Genomic DNA, 13,471 nt, shown 5'->3' on the forward strand with positions numbered 1-13,471 from the left:
TTTACTCACCGTTTCGGCCCCATTTTTGGGGCCAAAACAGATCTTTTGAATTAACAGTGGTGGCACTGGAACAAAACACTTTAAAACTACTGAAGTTATATACATGCTAGACTGAATCTGAAAATCCGGCATACAAAATCAAATGTAAACATTTCACAAGCTTTGAATGGTGACAACAATTAGATGACAAATTCATCAGTTTTAAGTTCTACTTTGGTAAAATCTGTCGTGATGGTAAACCATACATTTCCACTTTGGGTTGAATCGGCAGATGATCGAAATTTTGACAACGAAGAAACGGCAACTCGTGTTACTACTATCGTCGTTGTTAACTGTGCACTGAATGTTCCACTGATGCTAATATCGATTTTTGGAAACGCAATGGTGTTAGCCGCGGTTGCCACAACGTCTTCGCTTCGTTCGCCGTCCTTAATCCTCCTGTGTGGTCTCGCTGTTTCAGATTTGGTTGTGGGTTTGGTCGTTCAGCCAATTTACATCGCCAAAGAGCTTACATCGGATATTATTCTCCTGGGAGTAACCAGAACGATGGGATTTTCTTTTTGTGGGATTTCTTTCGCGACAATGGCAGCAATAAGTGTCGATCGTTTTTTGGCACTTCGATATCCAATGACGTATTACATGTTTGTTACTACAAGGCGTGTTAAATTAATCTTGATAATAATTTGGGTAACTCATATCCTGTTGCTGTCTAGTTTTCACTTTTGGTATCGACTGGCAAATTTTTATATTAGTATTGTCTTAATATTCGTTTATATTATAGCGTCCACTATTTCTTACATTGGCATATATCGAATCGTTCGTCGCCATCAATTGCAGATAATCGCTCAACAACAGGCAGTGGAAGTGACAACTGATGAAAATTCGTATAACCTTGTATCATTAAGCCGAACTGCAGTAAACACTTTCGTGTTTTACATCTGCACAATTTTTTGTTATTTTCCATGGCTGATTTACAGGATTTTTTACAGCCATATCTACGTCACAAATCCGAACACAGCTTGGGTTTTTACAGCAACTTTGCTGTTTGCTAATTCTGCCATTAACCCTTTTTTATACTGCTGGCGTTTGCGTGAACTTCGGGTAGCTGTTTTGAAGACAGTAAGAAAATTGTCATGTAAATGAGACAACTGAAATGGCAAAAGGATTGACTATTAGCAAAGACAGGTTTTATTTGCTATTACTCCTGAAGATAACTTATTTAGTCGACAACGCCAACTCTTTCTCTGTTAAAGTTTTTTAACCTTTTCAAATATTGTAAATAGTTTTTAAACCTCAAGCGAATATTATGAACACAGAAGCTCCATCCAATACGAAAATTTGACAACTACGTATTTTTTTTTCCGATGTTTTCGTGTTTGATGAATAATGTATAATATATTTTTGTCTAACTTAAACGTAATATTGATTTAAAATCTGAGAGCCTAAGGCATTTTATGAAGTTAAAGTTAATGTAAATTTTTTTCTGTTCAGTGAGAACCACGCAGTATTACACTGGTAGTTCTAGTCAATGTTTCTATTTATTTTAAGGAGCATTTGCTTGACAGCTATAGAATTAACGTCCAACGATTCGGAGTTTTACATTTTAAAAATATTAAAAAGGTGATAATTTAATATGGTCTGATTGCTTTTGTGAACATATTTATTTACATAGATGTTCACGCAAAATGCATGTGCATATGATTTTCATTTGTTCGCTTTCACTATTCTTTTCTTTACTGAAACAGAGGTAAGGATCTGCTGACAAGAGGGTGATCAAAAGAAAGGTGAATTCTACTGTTGTAATAAGAGAACATTTAGAGATATAGTTAATAAGTAAAACTGCGACGTTTCGAAGACATCTTGACCCCATTATCAAGTTAAAATGACGGCTGTGGTTTCGAATTTAGTATATTCAAAAAACTCTGACATCTTTCTGTGTTTTTAAAAAAAATGAAACTACAACCGTCACTTTTACTTTAGAACGAACTCAAGAAGGCTTCGAAGTTTAATTTCGCTCATTCGCTCATTTCCATTAGTAATTTTACTGTAAACAAAACATTGGAGTGAAGGCGTTCAAACTCTTCAACGGTAGATAAATAAAAAATCAGTTCGAGTAGACACAAATAATTTGCATAAACCTTAGTTCTGTTTGGTGCGTTAAGATGATTTGGAAAATATAAGCAAGTCGGAAAAACGATATTGATGGGAGGTCTATGTATGATATGGTCTTTTCTTACTGAAAAGGGACGAGAAAAAAAAGGATCTCTTGGATAGAGCGCTTCTTCTCACTCTGGCCAATCACAATGGGCACAGACGATCCAGGACACCAATCAAAACTCGAAGAAAATACATGCAGCCGACGCGCAGCGCGGGAAAACGTGTGTAAGCGAGTTACGGGTGGTTTCGGTTTTATCTCTGATTGGTTGAGAAAGTGGCGCGAGCTTTTTAAAACCAATCACAAAACAAATTAAAGCAAAACCAATGCGATTCAGGATTACTTTCGACATTCAATTGAAAGCCGCTCTATACCGCAGGGAGCCCAGGCTCACGCTTTGACAGCTCTGTCAAAAAGGTGGCGTCAAAATTATAAGGGTTTGTATGAAACTTTATAGGAAAAAATTTCATCGAAAGAAAATATAATAAACCACTAGTAATGTTCCTATTTCACATCATATGTTGTCTATGTGACGTTTCTTGACTGTTCTAAAGCATTTAAACCCTATTTAACCGATATTTTTAATTTAGTTTACTCTTACCTAAATTAATTCAAGGGTGAACACTTCTGACGCTAGATAAACACCGCTGTTTGATAAAAACAAGCCAAAAATTGCCTTTAATTTGATCCACTCATTCCAAAACTTGGTATGGCATAGTTCGAAGACCATTCTATTACTGCAGTAAATTTTTGATTCGCCTGCCTCTCTCCGCGATTTAAGAATACGGGAAAAATAACCATGGTCTGCAAACTTTTAGCTTTCTCCAACACCTTGAACCAGAGAGAGTGGACGCATTTTTAATTAGCCTTGCCTTTCACGTGCAGCCACACGCTATGATTGGGCGATAGTTGCCAGGGCAATTTTAGCTTGTTTTTATCGAACAGTGGTGTTTTTCTAGCGACAGAAGTGTTCACCCTTGAATAAATTTAGGTAAGAGTAAACTAAAATTAAAAATACCGGTTAAATAGGGTTTAAATGCTTTAGAACAGTCAAGAAACGTCACATAGACAACATATGATATGAAATGTGAACATTACTAACGGTTTATTATATTTTCGTTCGATAAAACTTTTTCCTATAAAGTTTCATACAAACCCTTATAATTTTGACACCGCCATTTTGACCGAGTTGTCAAAGCGTGAGCCTGGGCGCCCCGTGTCTATACATGTAATTTTTACTTCACTGCGGTCAAACGTCTCAGGCAGCTTTTCTTTCCATTTCGGCATTTTTTTTCGTATTGAAGTGTTAGTATGAGCAAGGATAGATTGATTAAACTGTGAAAATTAAAACCTTATCTTTGCAGTACTTTTATTATTTTTTGCATATTTCTGTCGTTTGACCGCGGTCGAAATTTTTACGGTCCTGTCTATTGTCGCTGTCGAGTTCGCCCAGATTACTTGCTTCGCACGGGTATTGAGCGCGGTAATCAATATTGAATACCAGGTTAAGTCGTAAAGGTATTTCGACTGGTCTACTTTAAAATTCTAAAGGAAATATTAAATATTTCAATTTTTTGACCAGGAGTAATGAATACTGGTCAAAGGAAACATGAATAATTTTCGAAGCAAATTTGAAAAATAGTGACAGCCATCAATGATAACGTCACATCTGGCTATTTTGTTGACAGGGCCACATACTAATATTCTCTCTGTTTGCACTGTGCTGTATTTTATGTTTGTATATCGTGCTTTCAAACAAGAACGATTTTTTTGTTACTATCTGCTATGGTTCTTTGGTTCATTAAAAGTCAACGAAAGTAATGTTTCCCACTATGAGGCAAAGACAACTTTGTTCAAATTAATTTAGGCCTGAAATCGCCCTAAGACAACCCCTTAACTTACCGACTGTTTTATCAGTCAAATTAATGTTTTTTGTTAGCCCGTGGAATAACGAAAATAAAACTCTTAAAACGACTGATTAACTCTATCGGAACTGTAAGAAAGTGCGTGTTAGAAGTCGTGTTTCCATAATCCCAGCTGTATATACACAGACCACTGCGCGAGCTGCTGAAGAGCATATGAGAATTTATAGTTTGATAATCGCAAATAAAGAACAGAAAGCACTTTATTTTTTCGTATCTCTATTCAGTTCATGAAACTGGGAGAATTCTAAAAAGCTGTGGAAACACTTAACTGCAGCTTTTGACAGCATCTATGCTTCTCCAAACTTACAAACGCCACAGCGTACACTAATGAGTTATGGATGCACACGGAAGGTTGCTAAGCACCAAAGAAGCGTAAGAGTCGCCCGAGGCGATAGCCGAGTGCGACTCTAGCTTCTTCAGTGCTTAGCAAACCTCCCAAGTGCATCCATAACTCAATAGTGTATGCTGTGGCATTTACCATTTGTTTTATAGAGCTCTATAGAAACATGGAAAATGTTTTCTACTCTTTAATCAAAGTTGAAAATTTAAAAGTGGTGGTTGTAAAAAAAATTAAAATGGAAAACAACTATAGATTGTGTAGAGTAATATAAAGGAACTCGGTTGGGTACTGAAAATATTATTAAATTACTGAATTATTGAATATGTATGAAGATCGCCGTTATGCCTGCAGCGAAGTTTCTTACGCGTTGGCGGACAGCGAAAACGCTTAGTTAATTATAGGTTCATAAGGCAAATAAACCACCGTGACGCCTTGTTGACTCCTTAGTTGCTACATTTAGGCACCTGAAGGTTTGCAAGGGTAACTGTCGCATTTTACTGCCGATTTTCACTTCCACCATGGGCAACAAAATACACTATCTTCTTCCTATCGAGGCATGTACTTTATTTTTAATAATCGGTGCTGCATCAAATTCGTGGTTCTTTACCATTATACAAAAAAAAAATACAGAAATTCTGGTTAGGATGTAAATTAAGCACAACTTTTTTTTGGTTCATTCCGTTCCGAATGGAAATTCATGTTGCATCATTTGCACCGTTTCCGCCTTTCGGTTTTTATGGCCATGCCAAATTTCGCGGTCCAACCGAAATGGCGGGTTCTTCAGTCGGGGAAACTTCAAATTGAACACATTCTTCCTGAACGGAAGTTCCCAACCGAAATTTCCGTCATTTTTGTAAATGGTAAACAACGAAATATTCCTTAGTTGAGTATTTCCTCGTTCGCTTCGCCTGTCTTCAGAAAAACATATTAAACAAAAAATTATTATGTCTTTAGTCAATCTTCTCAATGCTGCAAAATAAAGGTTACATTTAATACGTTTTAATTTTAAAAAGATAAAAATGTCTTGTCGAATTTGGATTCAAACTCGGAAACAAAATTAGCAGTCGAAAATAAATGTCAATGTTTATTTTCATGGATATTTTACTCCATGAGGCGAATCACGTCGAGAGCGCAACAATATCCCCAAGCTCTCTTAAGTAAATAACTACTTAAAGAGTATTCTCAAAGCACTCGCGAGAGACGCAAACAAAACTGCTTTATATTAGCCTACTGCTGGAAGGCTAATGTATAATGAAGGTTAAGTTCTTCATTAAAAGTTTCTTGCTTGTTGAAAGCCCACTTTAACATAATAAAAAGCCATAATTACATGTGAAAGGGAAACTAGAGACAATGACGAGCTAATATAAAGCCTACGCAATTTCGCATTAAACATGAAACTGCCAATCGTTGAAAGGCAGCTGTTTCGAACCTGTTTGCAAAAAGCTGTCCAAATTAAAAGCTATTTCTACAAATGTGTGAATACAAATTGACACTATGTAAAACGGATGCACAGGCTGGTTTAACGCAATCATGGCTGCTAACACAACAGTTTTATTAAGCTCTGCTTTGCAAAACTATACGACGACCAAACCTTCAACTTGCCAAACTCTTCAACCTTTTCTGGATATAGAGGCTAGAGAGAATTTACCGCAATTCTACATAATAGCGTCAATATCGGCGTGTGTTGTTGACTTCATAATGTGCTTCACAACACTGATGTTTAATACGGTTGTCATTTTAGCAATATGGAGGACACCCTTGCTTCACCAACCGAGAAACGTTCTTCTCTGTTCCCTGGCAGTTTCCGACTTTTTCGTTGGTTTAACAACACAGCCTTCCTTCCTAGTAGCAGAAATTTCACTTCTTTTTGGAAACATGGAACTATACTGTTTGACAGTGTTTATTCATTTTTACACTAGTTGGATCTTCAATGGGGTTTCTTTCCTAACGCTTTCAGCCATTAGCTTTGAGCGATATCTCGCCCTGCGTTTTCACCTTCGATATGCCGAGTTAATAACAACGACCCGCGTATGCATTACGGTGATTATTTACTGGTCGATATGGGTTACGTGGATAACGCTTGAGTGGTTCTGGGCGAGAAACAAACTTCTGACCTACATACTTATCGCCCTTTGCATGTTGATAGCAACAATTGACGCCTGGTGTTATTTTATAATTTACAAAACAGTCAAAAGGCACAACAAACAAATTCAGGACTCGCAACAACATACCCATCAAAGCATGGTCCGATATCGACGCACAACAAATACAATGATTATTCTTATTAGCGCTTTTGCCCTAAGCTACTTTCCCTTTCTCATCACCACAGCAATTAGCGCTACGCAAGAGAAGGAAGACATGAGGACATCTGCGGCCCACTGTCTTGCCGTTGTGGTCATTTTTGCAAACTCTACAGCAAATCCGTTAATTTACTTCTGGCGAGTCGCCGAGCTTCGCGAAACCGCAAAACAAACTTTCAGGAAATTCTATCCGATGAAAATGGAACAGGAGGACGTGGAGTTAGATACTAGATAGGTCTGATGCTAAGACTCAGCTGTACACATTTGGCACCTTCGATTTCAGTCCCCTTGAAGAACTTCCCCTTAAAGTTATGGGTGAGAATTTCATTGTGTATGAATGAAGTATCTGATCCCCTTGTAGATGATTTTCATTGTTATCATCACCTGTCTGTTAGACAATGTATTAATGTTGTAAGAGGAATTTAGTTGTTTACTCTTGATATTATTAACTATAGTGGGTTATAAGGACGTTTTGTTAATGCTGTTCTCGTTTTTCTATTCTAAAGAGTAAATAAACAAAATTGAAGGAATTCCAGTTTAAATTCATTTACAGAATTAAAGTTACGATATGGTAAATAAAATGTATGGCAAATGTCTCTCCTGCAGCGAGCACGATTCAATTGATAATAAATTCTATGAATGCCAAATTGTAAAGAACTTTGCAAACAACGTCATTGATTGGATTAATACTACCAATAATTGACAAGTTACTCCAACAATTAAAGAAAAATTATTTGTTATCATGTCTGGCCCATATGAAAAAGAAATATTAAAGTAATTCAATTATACGACCCTATTTATGAGATACTTCATCTATTCCGGTAAGTACTGTAATAAGCCGCCAAGATTGTAATAATTAAATTGATTCTGGTAGTGGTACTCTGGGGAATCGCAACTTAAGACGTCATATACCACATTGCTGTTTGTCTTTTTGTTATTTACATTCTGGGATTTGAGTGCTTATGAGGTCTACTTCAGCGTCATATGGCAGAACTGTAGGTGTAGGTATACAAGTAGCACAAAATATTAACATTGAAATTATTCCAAAATACGAATTTTTCTGATTGACTGGCACGAACCAAACGGTAGCTAATTCTTGAATTGATTTTAAGATTTATTTCGCATTGTGTTATAAGGGATATTAATCTGCCACTGCTTTAAGACCAAAGGATTGAACTTTAAAGATAACGGTAATAACCTTAACAAATACAAATCTCACGGGGTTGCCTTTTTACGATTTTTCTACTCGTTATTTTGCATTTTATAGTTTCTTACCTTTTAACAAGTACGGCCAGAAAAAAAAACTACCCTGAAGTTGACTTAATAGCTTAAATTTCAGCTATGCAAACCACGCACGGACTTAAAACTTTGAGCTTGAAACAATAATTCAATAATTGCCAAATTGTAAAAATTGCATTTTTGTCAAAATACATAATACGGTGATCTTATATATTATAAATAATATTGCCAGGAGCTCGAGAGCTTCCCCAATTGTTTTTTATTTAAAATTGAACGGAGTTTAAAATCAATTTGTTTATAGCACATGATACAATAATATCCTCATTTTTATGTAAAAAAGAGCGATCGTTTGTTCCAAACCCTGACAACAAGTGCCTTTTTTTAATAAAAATTAATAAGCAGCTTTGACAAAGAATCAGACATCCATTGTTTTGAAGCTAAATTGCTACATATAATAAAAACCTCCAAGTTATTTGTTATTGAAGTCCCCTTTGGAAGATTTTTAAATAAGTGATTGACCAAAATTGCAAGGTCACCAGAACTCTTATACGTTCGAGGTTAACAGCGAACGAAATAAACGAGCGTAAGTTCGAGGTTTTTCAGGAGAGCCACAATGGACAACGACAGCTTCTTAACAAACAAATCGGCGAGTAATTATTCTGCTCATCCTGATATTCTTGTCATCATAAATTGCGTTCTTAACGCCCCATTGATGGTCATATCCATTATTGGCAACACTCTGGTGCTAGCCGCCATGTTGAGAACTCCTTCGCTACGTTCACCGTCCATGATTTTACTTTGCAGTTTGGCTGTGTCAGACCTCCTTGTTGGACTTGTGGTACAGCCGCTTTACATTGCTAAAGAACTGACAGAAGATTTGTTTGTATTTCGAATTTCGTATTTTATGAGTTTTAGTTCTTGTGGAGTGTCACTTTGCACAGTAGCAGCCATAAGCTTGGACAGATTAGCCGCCATTCACTACCACATGAGATATGTTACCATGGTGACTTCACGTCGAGCTGTCTACACATTAGTGCATATATGGCTTACAATTTTTCTTGGGTTCGCTGTTTACCTTTTGAGTGTTTCTATTTATTTTATCTGTGTATCCGCTGTTATTGTTATTTGTCTGTTGATATCCTCATTTTGTTACATCCGTATTTTTCAAATTGTTAAACGACATCAAATGCAGATACAAGCTCAGCAACAGGCAGTGCAAAGTTCAGAGCTGGCTAGTAATGACTTAAACATGATGCGATTGAAGAAGAGCTCGATGAACACTTTTGTATTTTACGTATTTTTGATTTTATGTTATTTGCCAATGTTTATTTTCTTAATGCTTAATGTGATGTTACGAATAGACTGGACAAGCAAATCGCGCTTTTCTGCTACTGTGGTATTTATGAACTCGTCAATCAATCCATTTTTGTATTGTTGGCGTCTATGCGAGCTACGAACGGCAGTTGTAAGTACAGCAAGAAAAATGTTCTGTGCACAAGCAGGACAAGAGTAGATAAGAAAACTATGTCATTGGAGTTTTGAGCTTGAAAGCTTGTACAGATGTTTAAGCTTAACAATGCATTAGTACTAATCGAGTATACATTGAGTTTAATGATTGCAAGAAGTACCAGATAGAAAAGGCAAACACAAGGTAACAGATTTTGTGAGCTCGAGCCTGTCGGAGTTCCAACGTTGGAGTAAGAGTGATTTTTTTTCTCGAACCGTGAGATAGTAACTACACAAATAGATGCTTTTAGACTTTAATTTCGTTGTCTTGTTTTGTTTAGTTTCGACTAGATAGCACTAATGGTTACATGTTGCTTCGCGGTTGAATTAAAGTCACTCTAAATGTACAAAATGTAATAACCTTATTTAGACCTCTGCAAACATTTATAAAGCAGATATAAAAATGTACATACATAAATGTTTAACATAATTTCCTGTAATAAACTGTCGACATATTTAAGTTCAAAATTATGGAACATATAAACCATTAAACTATTTGCTTTAAAACATAAAATACCTTGCAGATCATCTACGATTTTTGGGCAGTGAATTCCACTGCCATGATAAATCCCGGACATTTTCCCTAATAATATGCTTGAAAAAAAAAGCTGAATGCTGATTTGCTTCAAAGGGGTGTCATTTTTTCACACTAATACAGAAAAGTTTAACGCGAGTGCAAAGTTACCTTCAACGGTTTACGGTTAAAAAGGAAGGATAATTTTGACAAAATTTTAGGTCATCTGCTCAACCTTAAATGCATTCTCGGGTAAGCCTAATTGTTCATCGAAGAGATATTGTTAATTTCACATAACCTGCTAGTTTATAACTGTACATCTAATTTTGTCTGATGAATACAATTTGTTATTCTGTTTTGGGACACTCAGGCAACATTCAAATGATATGCATTTTACCAACCAACGTTTAGGTTCGTTGGTTAAAATATAAAACGACCTGTCGAAGGTTTTGAGATTTGAATCCCAAATACCATTAAGTAAGCATCTTAAAGGAGCTACGTCAGGGACAACGCATCTTGAAAAAGCTGGCAAGTTTTTTCAAGTTTGTTGTTCGTAATCCGTCTTAATCTTTGTCAGTTAAAACCATCCTTGGTTACTTTTGCGTTTTTATTACTCCTTTGTTGTTTTTCTATGTTACAAAACTATTATTTTGAGGTTTCCTTCAATTCGGAAGTAATCAGAAAAATGACTTAACCCTATTCAGACCGGGGGGGGGGCTTTTGAGGCCCGCGCTGACTTTGAACTCTTAGAACTTTTTTAAGATTAAATCAAACGCTCCCAAACTTTCTGAGTTTTCCTAAAATTTATCTGGCAATAATTTGGTAGGATTGGATGATGTGTCATGAACTTGACATCACCATGGCAACGGCATTTTGACAGGCATGTTTTCCCAAATTTGTAATTTTACGTGTTTCTGTCAATAAAAATCAACTTAAATAGAATTACTTTTACATTTTTACGGGTTTAAAGCACATTTTTATTGATTTTGAGTACTTTGCAGTAATTTTGAGTGGTTTTCTGGCATTTTGGAAAGATTTTGAAATCCAAGATGGCGGATCCAAGATGGCGGCTGTTTTGACATCATTGTGTAATTGTCACGTGATGTGACGTCACCATCCCACGTGACGTATACCAAAAGAAAGATTTTTGGACATACAATACATCCTATAAGTTTCATGGTGATTGCTTTAATATTCTGGAAGTGAGATAGGGGGGCTTCCGAAGGCCCCCCCGGTCTGAGAAGGTCCAAAAAAGCCCGGTCTGAATAGGGTTAAAATATCGTATCATTGCTCCTTTAACTATCAATGGAAAATGTATTTCACCTGTTTTTTACCATGCAAAATAGTAGACCAGTACGAGACTTTCTGACGACTAACCACAACTCTTACTCTTCACTGCTAACGGCTGCTTGAATGTTGATGACTGCGGATTACCATCATTGAGATCCTGATACGGTCAGTGCAGCCCAGTCAATACTGTTATACATATTCTTCCTGATGTAGGTATTAAAATTCTTTAAATATTGATACCCATAACTTTAATCTAATTTTTATTGTTTTTGAAAGCATCCTCGGTGTAAATAAGCAATATCTTAGAAACGCAGACTTACTTCTTTATATTTGAACTATAGTATATATTATACTAACTAAAAAACTAGTTGAATCAAATTAAAATCCAAGGAAATCTTAATTGCAAAAATGTTGCCTTGTTTTGATTTTAATTAAAACATGTTTATGTTGGGGTTTACTAAAGGAAATATGGAAGGTATTGGTAGCGTTTACAGATCCATGGCTTATATTATCTTTTCACGACACCGGGTATGCCATAAATAGTTGATCTTTCTGGTCTTTTTTGAACTATTAAATATAAAGTGAGGAATCTGTGTATTTTTTATAAATTTGTAGCTTGTACGAAGACAGGGCAAGTTGTTGGTTTCCAGTTGTTGCTTTGTATCAGGTCGTTTTGGCAAACTCGTGTTCAATTTTTGATAAATAGAAGATTTTAGGGAAACCGGAACTCGCACGCGATTCAGCAGCAGCAGCGAATTCAAAACTAATTTTGCTTTTTAGGTTTATGCCCCATGCTGCTAATAACATTCAAGTTGCATTCATTAGTGGCCGGGCTCACGAGTCCTTTGATTTGGAAGGGATCGAGGTCGTAAAAAAAGAAGAATGGAACTCATGTTATATGAGTGCACCTTATTGACCTATCGCTAAAATATTAAGACTATTAAGTCTTACTTGGTCGGTGAGTTCCTTATGGAACTTATGTTATCTGAGAATAGCACATTAACCTCGTGCTAGATTATTAATTCTTATTTGGCTGGTGAGTTCCTTATGGAACTGATGTTATCTGAGGGCAGCATATTGACTTTGTGTCAGATATTTCTGTCTTACTTCGGCGGTGAGTTCCTTATGGGACTCGTGTAATCTAAGGGTAGCATATTGACTTCGTGCCAGATTGGGTGCTGAGTTCCTGCTCATGTTATCTGAGGGCAGCATAGTGTCCCCGTGCTAGATGATTCTGTCTTACCTGTGTGGTGAGTTCCTTATGGAACTCATGTTATCTGAATGCAGCATATTAAACTCCTGCTAGATAATTATGTCTTACTTGGGTGTTCAGTTTCTTATGGAACTCTTGTTATATGAGGGCATATTGACCTCGTGCTAGATTATTCTGTAGGTTACAGACTTGGGTGGTGAGTTCCTTATGGAACTCTCGTTACCTGAAGGAAGCATATCAACCTCGTGCTGGATTATTCTCTCTCACGTGGGTGATGAGTTCTTTATGGAATTCATCTTATCTGAGGACAGCATATTGACCTCGTGCTAGATTATTCTGTAGGTTACAGACTTGGGTGGTGAGTTCCTTATGGAACTCACGTTACCTGAAGGAAGCATATTAACCTCGTGCTGGATTATTCTGTCTCACTTGGGTGATGAGTTCCTAATGGAACTCATGCTATCTGAGGTCAGCATATTGACCTCAGGTTGCTTTAAAATCTTTATTGCTGAAAATGTAGAGTTTAATTTGTCCAGGGTTTGATTTTGTCAGGAATAAATTAACCGAAGCTTGGAATATTAATACCTCGTTTCAGGTATTAATCTGTCTCATTAATATTCATAATTCTATTTCATAAGTTAGTCCCGCTCTTTCCTGCTACATTATCAAGCCCTCCCTTGACTTTAATATTCAACAGGGTTATAAGTTAAATAAAGGTTGTTGAATTACAAAAGAAAATGTGTCAATCGTGAAATAATAATACTTACTCCCCTGCCTGATTTAGCGATTACAATTTATTAGAAATACTTGCTGATAATTTTGATGCAATTTGCGTTGAATAAAAAATATCCAGTGTCAACAATTAAAAAATACAGAAAATCTTTCTATGCAGTTATTAAGGCGTGGGCTGTAAAGGGAAAATATCGACCTTAGCTCATCACATTACGCAACGATAACAGGGACTTCCGTACGAAAAAAACTGTTATCTA

General features: G+C 36.4%; 3 protein-coding genes across 3 annotated transcripts; all 3 read left to right on the forward strand.

The window, feature by feature from the left end:
• Positions 1-231: 231 nt before the first annotated feature.
• LOC144630893 (melanocortin receptor 4-like) lies at positions 232-1,143 on the forward strand. Its single transcript, XM_078489259.1, has one exon. It carries the CDS (start codon positions 232-234, stop codon positions 1,141-1,143), a length of 912 nt encoding a protein of 303 aa, XP_078345385.1.
• Positions 1,144-5,950: 4,807 nt separating this feature from the next.
• Positions 5,951-6,955, forward strand: LOC144630894 (histamine H2 receptor-like). Its single transcript, XM_078489261.1, has one exon. The coding sequence runs from the start codon at positions 5,951-5,953 to the stop codon at positions 6,953-6,955; it is 1,005 nt and encodes a 334-aa protein (XP_078345387.1).
• A 1,617-nt stretch (positions 6,956-8,572) lies between these two features.
• Positions 8,573-9,472, forward strand: LOC144630895 (melanocortin receptor 3-like). The gene has a single exon (XM_078489262.1). The coding sequence runs from the start codon at positions 8,573-8,575 to the stop codon at positions 9,470-9,472; it is 900 nt and encodes a 299-aa protein (XP_078345388.1).
• Positions 9,473-13,471: the final 3,999 nt, after the last annotated feature.

The sequence above is a fragment of the Oculina patagonica genome, chromosome 11, assembly GCF_052425735.1.
Source record: "Oculina patagonica isolate OP01 chromosome 11, crgOcupat, whole genome shotgun sequence".
In the NCBI taxonomy this organism is placed as follows: Eukaryota; Metazoa; Cnidaria; class Anthozoa; order Scleractinia; family Oculinidae; genus Oculina; species Oculina patagonica.